This window comes from Nicotiana attenuata, unplaced genomic scaffold (genome assembly GCF_001879085.1).
Source record: "Nicotiana attenuata strain UT unplaced genomic scaffold, NIATTr2, whole genome shotgun sequence".
Lineage (NCBI taxonomy): Eukaryota > Viridiplantae > Streptophyta > Magnoliopsida > Solanales > Solanaceae > Nicotiana > Nicotiana attenuata.
This window is the reverse complement of record NW_017673861.1, coordinates 23,226-39,114: the sequence shown is the minus strand read 5'-3', so window position 1 is coordinate 39,114 and position 15,889 is coordinate 23,226. Positions and strand designations below refer to the sequence as shown.

Below are 15,889 nucleotides of genomic sequence, written 5' to 3'. Positions count from 1 at the left end.
GGTTTTCATTATTGATTCAAATGAGATGAAGCGGAAAGAGGTTGAGTTTGGTACTTTTGATCCTAAAAGATTAAATCAACGGGCGGTGGAAGAGAAGAGATGGAGAGAGGAAGAGACTTAGAGAAATTGGTGAAGATGAAAGTGAAGTTTTGATTCAAATGGGAAACCTGTATATATAGGTTCACGGCGACGGTTCGGTGGCGCTAGTGGCCGACCGTCACTAGCAAGCATTTAATATTTTGGGGAACCGAACCGACGAGACGTTTCGGTCACCTCGAGCGTTTACATCACGGAGATGACATCATTATCGGGGTTTCCAGAAAATCGAGGTTCAAGTCGTTTCTTATCATTTTATTTTAAGAAACGAGGGGACTATCTGTATACGGTGGAAATCGGGGCTATCCGATTTCGTTCTTCGATGGAATTTTAGGTTAAACAAACCTACTAATTAATATTCAAAAAAGTCTAATCTAGAGAAAGAAAAAAAAATAGAGAAAGGAACAAGACAAGAAGAAGAAGAAGTTCTAAGTGTATTTTTCTCAAAAGTGCTTTTCAGATAAGTGATTTCGGAGAGAAGCTACTTTTCTCTGCTTCTCCAAAACTGATTCTGCTTCTCCTAAAAAGCACTTTTGACCAATAAAAAGTGCTTTTGCCTCAAAAGAAGCTTGGCCAAACACGCTATAAGCTTCTTCCAAACTAATTGAACTAAGGTCCTCTCCTAGGCAGCTTATATATTACTCCCTCCGGTCCACAATAAGTGACCAAATTGCTTTTGGCACGCCCATTAAGAAAATACTAAATTCTATACAAAAATATCTAGTATGACTAAACTACCCATTAATTAAATATTTAATGTGAGGAGTAAGAAAACTTTTTAGGGATATGTACATAAGGGTAATTTTGTAAAAACAAATTGAATTTTTTCTTGATTATAGAAATGGACACTTATTTTGGACCAAAATAAAAAAATAAATTGATAACTTATTGTGGACCGGAGAGAGTAAGTTTTAAAAATGATAAAATACCAAAACTGCTCTCAAACTATAGGCAAATCTGGGCCAAATTCTGCCTCTTTCTCCTTTTTTTTTTTTTAAAACCAAGATTTGCATCAAGTTGTTTGTCCTAGACTCCAGTATTGGTTCGCCATCTTCCAATATTGTGACAACTCACAAACACATTAAGGGGTCGTTTGGTTGTCGGTTAGAGTTATGCAGGTATTAGTTATACATGTATTAGTTATGCAGGGATTAGTTATGCAGGGATAAGTAATGCAGGGATTAGTTATGCAGGTATTAGTTATGCAGAGATTATTTTTTTGAATGTTTGGTTTGTTGTAATTGATATACATTATATAAATTTTAAAGTAAAATACTTGTTTACAACTATACCCCTGGCCTTCTTTTGCATTGTTTTTTCTCTCTTTCCATTTATGTAGGAAACAATTTAGTTAGGAACTTTGGGTATTACTTTCACTTCTTCGTCATACTACTGAACTATGTGAAGTTTAGACATATTTGATTTTCACTTCTTAGTTTTGGTATTTCCATTTTCTAGTGGCTTCTCTAGTTTGCTTTTGCTAGTTTGTTCTTTAAAAATGAGAGAAGACAAGGTATATAGTTGGCAAGTGAAAGCAAGTGAAACCTGTTGACGGGTTGGCGGAGAAATAAGGAAGCCTTATGTGTAAAGTGATAGGGGTAAATTTGTCATTTCAGTATTTTATCCATGTATTAGTTATTCCATCTTCTACCCCGCATAAAATAATACACAGATTGACTCATAACTTATACATGTATTATTTATGCATAATTGAAAAATGTCAACCAAACATGGTATTAGTTATGCAGAATTTTATACAAAATAACTATTGCCTACCAAACATGGTATAAGTTATGTTACCCCTTATACATGAATAACCTTTCTTCTAACCAGCTACCAAACGACCTCTAAAGTGTTTATAAAGCATGTCCGCACCTTTTAACTCATCTTACGCACGCATTCGAGAGAAAATTTTATTTTGTGTCTCATACAACTGACATTATTTGTATGAGGCATCGTTTTTGTCACACAGTTTTGTGGACCCAGATTTTTATGGACCCAAAAGTGTAAGATTGGGGTTCACAAATTTGTGAGACAAAAATTAGCCTCACACAACTAATGTAAGTTGTGTGAGACACACAATAAAACTTTTCAATTTCATATTTTCTTCCTTGTTTTAATTTTTGGGATTCAGTTTTTTTTATTTATAATTTAACAATGGCTCTGTCGCTACTGAATACTATCTATAATGTACCTATCAAATTTAACTACTTATGTTTTATTTTTATCCAAATAACAAGCGAACATTATATAAGATTACGAATATTCTGTAAAACTTTTATCAGAATTCATTTAATTTAAATATCGAGAAACAATAATGACAAACATATCGAGTGATAGAAAATCTTTTCATATGCTCATTTTTTTTCTTCGACTAATTCAACTTAGCGTAAAGTTACCAAAATCATATGAATGTATTGAATTAAGATATTGTTGGTTCAATTTTTGTTGCGAAATAAATTGATGTCCAATTTCTTTACTAGTGTGTACTATAAAATTTAAATTTTGCATCTATTAGGTCTATAGTGATATTTAAATATTATAAAAATACCTATCTCCAACAAAGAAAATAAATTAGTAAAGACATTTAGGGAATGTGTTGGATTAAGAATTTTAGGTTTATTTTTCATTTCGAAATGAATTTATATTCAATTTTCGTATTAATATTTTCCTTATTAATGTGCACCTCAATGTTTTATTACCAATTCTTCTCTTTTAGTGTTTTATGTCAGATTTTTATTTTTATACATAAAAATTCAAAATAAAATATCTTTTAGAATCATTTTTACTATTTAAATTGTGGAAGGTTATGTTGAACCACTAATGGGTAAATATTACCTATAAACCTTCATACAAACAAAGGAAAAAGAAAGACATTGGAACTCTCATAAAAATAAATAAATAAATAAATTTAAAAAAAAAAAAAAAACAAATCGAGGGTGGGTCACCACAAGAACCCATTTTTCAGAACATGGGGCCATCACAGCCGCAATGGTTAAATAGTGTTATTAGCAAAGACGAGCCAGAAATTCCATATCTCTTTTACCTTAACCCATCAACACGTCTTCACAATTCCAAAGCTCACTTCCAATTCATCATTTTCTCTGTGTACAATCCTATAATCCCACCGGAGTAGAAAATGGGGGTCGATTACTATAACATACTCAAGGTTAATCGCAATGCCAGTGAAGAAGATTTGCGTAAAGCGTACCGCCGCTTGGCGATGATTTGGCACCCCGACAAGAACCTCGGCACTAACAAGTACGAAGCAGAGGCAAAATTCAAGCAAATCTCCGAAGCTTACGATGTTCTAAGCGACCCACAGAAGCGTCAGATCTACGATCTCTATGGCGAGGAGGCGTTGAAATCGGGTCAAGTTCCACCACCTCCGCGAGGTGGACCCCACAACATGCGAAATCCCCATCCTAACCCTACATTCCGCTTTAATCCTCGAGACGCCGATGATATTTATGCGGAATTGTTCGGGTCCTCGTCGTCGGAGAATAATGGGCGGTCGAGGAAGTCTAGGGATGCTTTTTTTAGGAGTACCACGAATGGTGGTGCTGAATTTTCCGGTGCTGGAGCTGGGACCTCCGGCACCGGTGGAGGGTTGAGAAAGGCGGCGCCGGTGGAGAATGCGTTGTTGTGTAGTTTGGAGGATTTGTATAAAGGGGCTAAGAAAAAAATGAAGATTTCTAGGACTGTTCTAGATGCTTCCGGGTATGTTTAATTATAAAAATTTTAGGTTATTTCCCTTCTTTTAATTGCAAGATTAGATTTTTCTGCTGTTACAACTTCAAAACAACATTTTTATAGTTAAATGAGATTTGTGTGTGCATAATTGTACGCTGAAGTTTCTTTTTCATGCCTAATTTTATCTGGAGGTGTTGATGTGCATTGGTGAGATTAAGTACTTTTTTGAATGCGGGATAAAAATGTCAGATTCATAGTGCATTCATATCTTTATACAGTGGAGCATGTACTTGCTTAGGGAACATAACTACCTTGTTTGAGTTGAGTTAAGAAGATGATTGGTTGTATTTTCTGAAGTTGTTAGTTGGAAATTGGTGTATTTAGCACCAAATGTGGAACTTGCAATAGAATGTGTGTGTTATCTGGGAGGTTCCAAGAATGATTCTTAGGTCAAGAAAAGGTTCACTTCCAAGCAGTGATGCTTACTGCTTAGGTCTAGAATTAACTATAAATGCATGAATATAAAGTACTCTAGCCATTTAAGCACCAAATGTTTGGTACCTATAGATTAAGGTTTTCTTATCTTACTTTCCTCCCCCCCTTCCTTTCTTTTTGAGACAAGTAATGTTTGTATCATCAGTCATAGCATCACGCAGGTGCACCTAACAATGTAAAACAGCAAGGGATTCAGCATACTAAGACTATGAAATCCAACATAATGGCAAAATTATATACTTTTCTCAATAGCTGCTATGTTTCAAAGCATATTCTGTTTCTCTACAACCAAGTGTTCCGGACATAACACAGGAATTGTGGAATACTCTGTGATGCTTCTAACTGTTTTTCCAAACCTCAGAATTTCTCCTTCACAGTTTTGGGCATAACCAGCTGTGCTTTAAAGAAGTTGCGGAGTGGACTCCAGACACCATATCTACCATACGTAGCTGCAGTGCTTGAATAATGATTGGGGGATTTTAGAGCATTTTCAAACATGTAATGCCTGTTGGATACCATGTATGCACTTTTTTGAAGGTCAGACTCATCAGACATGCATCTCTTGCAGTTACATTCCAAGGCAAGCTACTTTGGGATGGCTTTTGATCCAAATCATTCTCCAAACCCACTGGTTAATTCGTTTGTCTAATCTACAGATTGTCGTAGGATTTCACATACTCTTCCTTATCAGGTTATTTTCCAAACTAATATGTCTTCTTCATCACGTGTGATATCCCGTTCTTCCAGCCATTTAACCATTGTTGTCACTCTTTCCTCCTTTCAATCATGATTTATTTTTGTTGAGATGTAAGGTAATTTTATCAAAGCAAGCACCAAGAGGGTACTGCAAACATACAACAACAAAGCTACAAAGGCTCTATCTCAGCACTAATCTCAAAGAGCCCAGGAACTCAAAAAGTTGATTCATATCTTCTAGCCTGGTCTCTTTGCAAATTGCACCACATATATAAGTTTTATATACAGCATTTTCTTACAAAAAGTTACATGTTGCTTTTCCCACTCAAAACATCTTCTTTTTTAAATAAGGCCCCGTCAAAACATCTTTTATTCCTTTCGAGCCAAATAGTCCACATGATGCATAATGGAACTGTCTTCCGAATCTTCTCAAAAACTGCGCCAGTCTTCTGAACTTTCCAGCATTTGTTTAAGCCTTTCTCATCTTCTGGAATTATCCATCGAATACCAAAGACATTGAAAAACAAAGTCCAAATCTGCCAGCTGCTTTCACAATGCAGTAGTAGGCAATTAGTAGATTCCTTTGATCTTCCACAATGGAAACATCTGCTACATATTGCAAATCCCCTTCTCTGCAGAGATGCAGTCTTCTCTCTCTAGAAGTTCAACAGTTCTGTGCTAACTTCAATCAACACCTGAACCACCGAGAAGTTCTCCTCCTTTTTCTCTTCCTTCCTAGGTGCAACCTCTTAACCATCCTCCACTATTCCTTCAAAGCCAACCATGCGATCCCATTTTTTGTCCCCTCTTTCATATGTTTCTATCCTTTTTTAGCAACTGTTGTCTTTGATGATGAACGAGTAATTTATATCTACATTAGGAAGACGATAGAAGTGGTCCCTCCAAAGCTGAAGTTCATTCAAATCATGGAAAGGAAAAATCTCTTCATAGTTGGTCATACAATTGTCTAGATTTAAAAAAAAAAAAAAAGCTGATAGAAAAGGACATATGGTATGAGTATATTGAAAGAAAGCAAAGGAGTTTTAGTAGTATGCTTATAGGGCCATGATGGTTCTGGTTTCGCCAAATCCTCTACTAGCATCCAATAGACCTGAGGAAGTCAGCAATAGATAGAGTAAAGGATCAGTTATGTGGCTATCTCTTGTTCTAAAGCTTTAACAGATACGAATAGATATGTCAGTATTGTATGTATTAGAGGCAGAGGAGGGACTTCCTTATCTTAAGTCTTAATGAACTTCTTTGTCAATACTGATCATTGATCACAAAGTAGGTGGACTTTATGGAAAGGAAGGAACAAAAGATATTTCGGATCAATAAAACTTACCTCTTCCCGCAATCAATTTGGGAGGTATGTACAAAAAGGAACCATCCCAATAAACCCCCCTCCAGCTCAATCTTTCCTTGCAGAAGCTATTTGAAGTTGTGAAATTATTGCAAGGGCATGCTGAGATGTTGCTTTAAGAAAGGGTGCCAACACGTATTTAATCTGTTGACGGAAGAATGCTCCCTTATCTTTGGAGTGGATTTCCTTATGTTATTAAGAGGTCCATGTCAGTCACATGATACCCTAACCCCCTTCTTTTAAGATTTTCTCATGGGCCTAACATTCTCGAAAATCCTCTGTACAAGTCTTCTAACACAATAATAATTCTTTTTGTTTGAACATCTATCTATCACTGAAGCTAACGAAATCAAACTCAGAGATCAGTACCTAAAGAATCAAGTTGATAGGAAGCCCCAATAAACATGGGTCAGACTTCTGGGAGTTCCTATCCACCTCTCTTCTTTTAACCTCTTCCATTAATTCCCACATCAAGGATAGGGAACTCTTGAAATGGGCTAGATTGCTTATCTAATCGCCACTTCAAGAAATTCATAAATGTTGAGATTAAAGTTGGCGAGAAAGTACCGTCTACTCTAATTTGGGTGAATCAACATTTATCCCCGATTTGAATTTGTTGCTCACATTTGCTTATAAACCCGTTTCGATGCTGATGATGTTACATCTTTACTTGAGCCAAAGAAAAGCTTGGTTAATGAGAGGTTATACGATCCAATCAGACGGTGGCGTGTAGGCTCGACGCATGTCGCATTTTTTTTATGAAGTAAAGTAATTCATTACTAGGCATCGAGCAGATGCAAAGCAATACTAAAAAGTAAATTGGCTCGACGCGTGTTTCATTTAAAAGATTCAAATTCTGAATCTTTTTAGTTTCATGCCATAGCCCATAATTCATTCCATAACTTCTTCCATGGGCTTTGCTTTAAACTTGGCCTAGCTCTCCCGTTAATTCTTCAAGCCCTCTCTCATGTTGCTCTCAGCTCTCATGACATGGCCCATTGGAATACATCCAAAGCAGCCCACCAGCCTTTTGACTAGCCATGAGTTGAAAGAAGAGTTTAAAATTAAAAAAGGGGTTTAGAATTACACATTTTAGGGTTCTATACTTCAAGTCTTCGACAAGTTGCAAGCCTCCAATTCCGTTGTTACTATTTAGGCCATGTAGAAGAGTTTCCGAGAGTGATTAAAGACTGTTGCGAACAAAGCTCTTGATATAAGTGGTTATTCAATGGGTTTCTATTTGAAATCTTGGTCAATGGTTGAATCAAAATCAATTCTTACTATAAATCACTTGCATATGCATGAGCATCTTGGAAGGAGTTTCAATGTATCCATGGGTTGAAAGAGGAGTTTAGAATTTAAAAAAGGAGTTTAGAATCACACATTTTAGGGTTCTATACTTAGACAAGTGGCAAGCTTCCAATTCCGTTATTACTGTTTAGGCCATGTAGAAGAGTTTTCGAGAGTGATTAAAGATTGTTGCGAACAAAGCTCCTGATAACAGTGGTTATTCAATGGGTTTTTATTTGAAATCTTGGTCAGTGGTTGAATTAGAACCAATTCTGGCTATAAATCACTTGCATATGCATGAGCATATTGGAAGGAGTTAAGAAAAGCGAGATAAAGGAGCTTACAAATTACATGCCTATTAGTCTTGTTGGTTGTTCCTGTGAGATGTTTCTATGTGATCTTCTCAAAGCTGCTTACAGAAGGGTTGAAAGGTGTGATTGGCAATTGGGTCGTAAATTCCTTATATTTTTTCAATAAAAGTAATTGATACAACCATGCTTGTAAATGAATCGCTAGACACTGAATATGACAAACCTAATGTCCCTCAAGTTCGCTATATTCGCTCCTATGGAATCATCATCTTTGAGCTTTCCCGGCCTTACATTTGTCTAGTATAGATGCCCGAAGTGATTAGCAGTGACTTTTTCATGCTCGATGCTTGATTTCTTGTTGTTTTGTAGTCTTGACCGTCTCACGGACCGGTGTGTCAAACGCGCGCTTAAGCCCTAAAACGAGGTTCAAATCATATTGAGTGTTTTGTCTCGCGTAGCGGGCGCTTCATTGTTGTCATCAAGGCTCTAAGGCATACTTTTCCTTGCCAATGAGCGTAATCCTGAAGAGTTAAATTTAAACAATTAATATTTCACTTTATTTTAAAAAAAAATCAATTTCCTTATCCATATATTTGTTATTCATGCTTATAATTATTATTCTTGGACTACACATACATTTTTGTACTTTTTTCTATTTGCGCCTTTCTTCATTAAAGCCCATGCTTTATTTGTGCTTTGCGCTTAAAGCCCTGATGTACCTTAGTGCGCGCCTCGACTACTGGTAGAGGTAGCAAGTATCCCGTGGAATTAGTCGAGGTGCGCACAAGCTAGCTTGGACACCAAGGTTATTAAAAAGAAAAAAAGAGTTCACGCTTAGCGTTGTGTCACACACGCCTCCATAACTTTACCCCAAAAATACTTTGCAGCAAGTGGATGAACTTTAGTCCTTGACCCAATTTTGCAGTGAGAGAATATGTTACTTTCCTCATCTTTATAAGAAAAATATCACTTTCCTCAAATACATTCACTATTCACATAATTCGAAAAATGATCACACGTTTATCGAGACTAATCCTGCAAAGTAAATTAGGGTATCTTGTTTCCATTATACCTCAATTTGCAGTGTCGTTAAAGGTTCAGTTGAACTTAGATGAATCCCTTTTTCGTCTCGTTTAGGTGGTGCTTTAGTTCTACCACCAAGGTTCTAAACATGTGCCTCATCGTCATGCTCTGTTTTTAAGCAGGCAGTTGGCAAACTGATATACGCCTATTTAACAAAATATAGTGAATGATAGTAGGAATAAGAAGAACTTCACTACTATAAGAAAACTATTCATTGCTTCTGACAATACTTTTGTCCAAGTAAATACATATATATTTTTTTAGTTTTTCTTTGTTGGCCCATTTCTTGATTAAAGCCTACGATTCGATTATATTTTGCACTTAAGCCCCAACAGACTTTGGTGCTTTTCTATGCTTTGGTGGCCCATTTCTTGATACGCCTATTTAACAAAATATAGTGAATGATAGTAGGAATAAGAAGAACTTCACTCCTATAAGAAAACTATTCATTGCTTCTGACAATACTTTTGTCCAACGATTCGATTATATTTTGCACTTAAGCCCCAACAGACTTTGGTGCTTTTCTATGCTTTTCGCCTTTGGGAACTCTGTCAACTTGTGATTTTGTTCTTTCTTTGGTTTGGCTCAGAATCAGAGACATGTTGGTTTTCTTGTGGTTACGACCCATGAGAGAGAGACTTCGTTATTTGCAACACCTTTGTGAAAGTATTTATTTTCTAAATTTCATTGTTCGCATTTCATTTTATGTTTATAATTTTCATACACACACATATTCTCTTTCTGTCTTCATCCGGTATTCTTTGGATTTTTCTTAGTTGAACTCTCTCTTTATGAACACACATGGAACTGTTTTGCAGTGGCTGTCATCATTGGCAGTTTGTATAAAGAAAATTTCATAAAAACATTGGAAAATCTCTTGGGTGTTTTAGAACTGTTTACAGAACTGAGCAGTCTAAATTTTGACATTTTTGTAAGATGCCAATACTTTTGAAACTTTTTGGTTTAAATTTGTGGTGTGAATGGACCGATATGGTCTTCTGCTCCTTTTTATCGTTAGATATGATATACATCTTGTTTGCAATTATAAATTTTACGAGTCATGATTTTTCCGCTAAGTACTATTGCTCTTTTTTAAATACTTAATATGTGCAGTTCTTAGACTTCAAACAGATTCCTTTCGACCCCTAAATCCTATCTTATTTGAATAAATACAACCAAATTGACAAGCTGGAAGTGGGGGGAGTTTCTACTCAAAACAAAGATATCATCACAAATGAGATTCTTAGTTTTTATGAGGCACTTTACAGGGAGAATGAGCCTTGGAGACCACACTGGGAGTATCATAATGCCCCTTGTATCTCTAGTGATGAAAAAGAGTGGCAACATAGAGCTTTTACAGAAGGGGAGATTTTATGCATCATTAAAAGTTGTGAAAGCGACAAAGCTCCAGGACCGGATGGTCTTTCTATGGGGTTCTACAAAAGGTGTTGGCCGATTCTTAAAGATGATTTATTGAATGCTCTCAACTATTTCCATAACCATGAGGTATTTGAGAGAAGTTTGGACTGTTCTTACATAGTTCTCATCCCTAAGAAAATTGGTGCAAAGGAACTTAAAGATTATAGACCTATCAGTTTGATAGGTAGTTTCTACAAGATTCTTTTCCCAAGCTTTGGCGAATAGACTTAGTGATTCCGAAGTTAATCAGCTCTTCTCAGATGGCTTTTCTCAGTGACAGTAACATTACTGATGCTGCTTTGATTGCTAATGAATGCTTGGATTCGAGGGTTAAGTTAGGAAAGCCGGGGATCATTTGTAAGCTTGACATAGAGAAAGCTTTCGACCATGTTAACTGGAAGTTTTTACTGGGTATGCTGAGTCAAATGTGTTTTAGCGACAAATGGATTAACTGGATGAGATTTTGCATTTCTTCAATAAAATTTTCAGTTCTAATAAATGGTACTCCCCGGGGTTTTTTCTCTTCACAAAGAGAACTTAGGCAAGGAGATCCGCTTTCTCCATTTCTCTTTATTCTAGTCATGGAGGGGCTTAGCAACATGATACACAAAGCTTCACAAGTAAACTCGATTTCGGGCTTCCACGCAGACAGTAGAGGCTTGGGGAATATTAAAATTTCTCACGTTTTATACGCTGATGACACCCTAATTTATGTGATGCAGAGGAACATCAGGTTTTAATCTTGAGAATGATTTTGTCTTTGTTTGAATCGGCGTCGGGCTTGCACATAAACTATTCAAAAAGTTCCATGTTTCCGGTGAATATTGTGCCAAATATCAGTCAACTTGCAACATTATTGCAATGCAACCATGGTTCGTTTCCTACAAAATATATGGGGTTACCTTTAGGAGCCAAATACAAATCGGTGTCAATTTGGAATGAGGTCCTTGAGAAGATGGAAAAAAGGTTGGCGAATTGGAAGAGACAATATCTCTCCGTGGGTGGTAGAATAACTTTAATCAATAGTGTGCTTGACGCACTACCCACTTACACCGTGTCTCTATTTCCAGCTCCTTCTTCAGTGTTGAAACGCATGGACAAATTAAGGAGAGATTTTCTTTGGAATGGCAATAAACTATCAAAGCCTATTTGCCTTGTAAATTGGAAAACGGTCATCAAAGACAAAAGGAAGGGGGTCTGGGAATTAAAAACCTTAAGAATCATAGTGAAAGTCTTCTGATGAAGTGGAATTGTAGATTCAACATGGAGGAAAATGCACTTTGGAGAACTTTGGTGGAAAAGTTTTCGTTGGACAATCCATGGTGCACCAAAGAGTCTAGAGTGCCTCATGGCACCGGTTTATGGAAACATATTAGAGGGCATTGGAACAAGTTTGAGTCAAACATGGGTTTTATTCTTGGCAATGGAAGGAAAATCAGGTTTTGGGAAGATGCATGGTTGGGTCATACGCCACTAAAAGACCAATTTTCAGATTTTTATAATCTATCCTTGCGTCATAATGGGGCAATTGCAGATTTCTGTACATCGCTAGGCTGGAATTTGAGACTTAGAAGGAATATTAATGATTGGAAAATGGAGAGGGTAGGCCTCTTGCTACAAATGCTAAGCAACACTGTTTTGGACCACTACAAAATGGACTCTATCAGTTGGAAGGGTAACTCCAAGGGCATTTTTTCAGTTAAAGGCTGTTACAATATGCTGGGTTTTAGCAACAGTGAGTTATGGCCTTGGATTTAAATATGTTACAACATGGCACCTTTAAAAGTTTCTTGCTTCTCTTGGATTGTGGCTAAGGAGGCATGCCTCACAGAAAACAATCTCCAGAAGAGGGGTTTCAAGCTGTGCAGCAGATGTTCTTTATGTGAAGAACAATCTGAAGATGTTACCCATCTTTTTTTGCATTGCAAGGTTACAAACCAGTTATGGAACATATTCTTTTCAATATTTGGTATGTCTTGGACCATGCCTAGCTCCATTTCAGAAATGCTGAAGTGCTGGGACCAGGGAGGGTCTATGCAAGAAAGCTCAAAAGACCTGGAACTCTGTTCCTCAAGTTATCTAGTGGTCTGTCTGGCTTGAAAGAAACAGTAGAATTTTTGAAGGCAAAAGAAGAAATTTACAGTGCCTTAAGCTTAATTGCATTTTGTTGATCGCTTTTTGGTGCAAACTGGCTTTTGCACCAGATGTAGATGTTATCTTAGACGCGATTGCTGATTTGCACAACCTGTAATTATGCGTGTTGCACTGGCTTAGTGCAAATATTTATATAATATATTATTTACCCATCAAAAAAAAATTGTTTCAAAACCTCATAACTATTCTCTATAACTTTTTCTGATGCACTCTTCCATCTTACAGTAATAGTGAAATGGTTCTTAAACTGTCAGTATCATCACTCACAATCTTGTTAGTTAGCTCTGTTCAGTTTGAACATTTTCTATCGTTATTCTTTTGTGGTCATCCAGTATGTCTCCGCCTTTCAGTTGTGGTTGACGATCTTTTGGTGGAGATTAGCTGGAGAAACTTTTGAGATAGGAAGTATGTGAATATATGAAATGGTTTATGGTGCTTTGGATTTCTCTGTGGTATGAATGCAAATTCTTCATTAAGTACTAATGATCTCGGTTGGGTATCTAAAACTTTGATTATTAGCTGACTTTCTTCGTGTGTAGAGTAATGATGTCACTCCATAGAGAAATGTACTTCCCCTGTTGGAACATAAGTTCTGTGATTCACCATCCTCTGCTTTTAGACATGAGATGTTTGTATGAATCCTCTGTTTATATTTGTAGTTTCATGGATTTTATATTTTTTTGGATCTATAGAGACGTTATTTGATGAATTTTTGATGATACATTCCGTAATTTCATAGGATGTTCATCAATGTTAGTTACTTTGTTGTGATATGTATATTGTTCTATTGCAGGAAGCTGCGGACTCTAGAGGAGATATTGACCATCGAGATAAAGCCTGGGTGGAAGAAGGGCACCAAGGTAACTTTTCCTGAAAAGGGAAATCAGGAACCTGGTATTATTCCCGCCGATCTGGTTTTTGTTATCGAGGAAAAACCTCATCATGTCTATGCAAGGGATGGGAATGACCTTATTGTCAATCAAGAGATTTCACTTCTTGAAGCTCTCACTGGAAGAACGCTGGAGCTTACGACACTGGATGGGAGAAATCTCATTATCCCATTGACTGACATTGTCAAACCTGGGCATGAGGTAGTTGTCCCAAATGAAGGGATGCCAATTTCAAAAGATCCTCGGAGAAAAGGAAATCTAAGAATCAAGATGGATGTTAAGTATCCATCAAGGCTCACAGAAGCACAGAAATCTGACCTCAGGAGAGTTCTTGGAGGATCTTCATGAGTCTTTTGGTTCTGATTGCCAGGGGTGACCATATTGAACACAGGTATTCAGATTGCCAGGGGGTGACCGTATGAACACAGGTAGATAGTGCAGATGTTGGATGTAAATATAGGACATGCTTGAAATGGAACTGTGAATACTAGCAAGGTCTAATAGTTTGAATATTTAGGGGCAAAAGGGCAAAAATGGAAATTTTTTGGAGTTTGGGTGGTGGAAGGGTTGATTTTTCATTGGTTTGGACATGCCCCTTCATATCATTATTTGCTCGAAAGAATATAGATGACGTTAATGCAAGCTCTTTTGTTCTGTTGCTTGTGATTTTAGGTCTGATCAAGAAGCAAATGCACTGGGATCTTGCATTTATTGGATTCCATGCTGATTACAGCCGTTATATTTTGGCATTGAGCAACATTTCTACTTTTGTCCCTTTAGAAAATCCTTGGGTTCTTTTAGTTTTCTCCCTCTTCTTTGTTTCTTTTCTTTTTCCTGCTATCGTACACTGATAGCAGATTACAGACATCTTTAATTAAACTTATTACATAGTTTTCTAAGCAGTAGAATTTTTTTGGTTAATTTGTTTCGGTTTGTTTTTACCTTTTCTGGGGTGTTGCTATTATCCTAAACCACAACTTGATGCAACCTCATTAGAACACTTGCTAGGTTTTTCCACACGTATCATGCGACCTGGAAACTGAGGAGCTGTTTCTAAACCAACACAGGTACAAGGTAAATAAGGGTGGATGTATACATTGCGCTGGAGCTCTTTTGTGATATTTCCTCAGATGGTCTTGACCGCTTAAGATTGCAAAGATGGTGTTGAGTGAAAGAAGTGCCTATAATTCTATGTGATTGCAATTTTTGTCCCAGATTATAGTAGCTGATTCTATGTGATTTGGTGACATTGCAATGTATCCTGACAGCTTTGCTGGTCATGCCTTGTCCTGGCATGCAGATCGAAGTCGTAGTGGTGCTCAGAAGGTTGAGATAATTGATGATGATTTGATGCTTATGGCGAGTCATGTTTTCATCTTGCACTGCCAGTTGGCCGCGGACCTACCTCTGCCTATTCTCGTTCACCTGTCTACTCTCAAGTACGTGAGGATGTTAACAGGAAAGGGAAATAAAAAAGTTATCCACACTTGATGCTCATGCAAAGCAATAGACAAATGGCACGTGTCATTTACATACACATTTATCAATTAATCATTGGTTGATAAATGTATATTTTTACCTCAATATGTCACTGAAAAAACTGGGCATGGGTAATCCAGATATAAGTTGCTCCTTGAATATACAAAAATGAGTTATCTGGAGTAAATTTCAAGCAAGTTTGTGCTAGATTGTGTATCAGTGTATGACAAAAAGAAAAAGAAAAAAAGACCACAGCGAAAATGGACAGATAACTGGTTAAGAGTTAGTTCACTTTTTTTCTTTGGAGTTAGTTCACATAGCCTATAGGATTACATAAAGCTGAACTATATTATCGCTATTTTTGAAAGCTCGGAGCTCACTACAACAAAAGAAAGGTCTTTAGCGGCAATAGGACAATTGCCGTTAATTATTTCATGGAGGCTAAATATTACTGGCTAATGAATATTGGCTACTAATTAGTATGTTTTAGCGCCCATTCAAGAGAAAAACCGCCAATATAGTTATTTTTTCTTTTCATATTTCCTCTAATTTCTCCTTTTCCCTCTAAATCCTTTCGCGCCTAAATTTTTATATCGTATTTACCCTAAAGACTGCAAAAAAGAGAAAAAAATTCTTTCAAAGAAATTTCTGGCCACCAAAATTCGTTGAAAGAAAAAAATTTCGTTCAAAGTACCCTCTCGATTCTTCAATCCTCAGCAACCAAAATTGGTGGCCACCATCTGAATCACCGGTAAGTTAATTGGTTGGGTCTAAAATCTGAACTTAGTATCACGCTTTAGATTCAGCAAAATACTGTAGCAACATCTTTTCTTTTTGGGGATTTCTTCTTATTTAGATTAACTGATGGAAAGTCAGACTTTCTTGGACGTACATGGAAAGTGGTAAACTATTTAGGCAAC

At 36.8% G+C, this 15,889-nt stretch overlaps 1 protein-coding gene across 2 annotated transcripts; it reads left to right on the top strand.

Moving 5' to 3' along the window:
* Positions 1–3,102: 3,102 nt before the first annotated feature.
* Positions 3,103–14,737, top strand: LOC109217474 (dnaJ homolog subfamily B member 1). 2 transcript variants are annotated; one of them, XR_002066648.1, is made up of 3 exons: positions 3,103–3,816; positions 13,394–13,918; positions 14,163–14,737. XR_002066648.1 is itself a non-coding variant. In XM_019381726.1 (2 exons), exons 1-2 carry the CDS (start codon positions 3,236–3,238, stop codon positions 13,836–13,838), a joined length of 1,026 nt encoding a protein of 341 aa, XP_019237271.1. In that variant the 5' UTR covers positions 3,103–3,235; the 3' UTR covers positions 13,839–14,737. The 2 variants fall into 2 exon arrangements, 1 of the variants encoding a protein (XP_019237271.1); XM_019381726.1 differs by having other exon boundaries at positions 13,394–14,737.
* The last annotated feature ends 1,152 nt before the right edge of the window (positions 14,738–15,889 follow it).

Coding starts and splice junctions, on each gene's coding strand:
- LOC109217474 (XM_019381726.1), top strand. CDS start 3,236: ATGGGGGTCGATTACTATAACATACTCAAGGTTAATCGCAATGCCAGT. Junction 3,817..13,393: donor ACTGTTCTAGATGCTTCCGG/GTATGTTTAATT, acceptor GTTCTATTGCAG/GAAGCTGCGGACTCTAGAGG.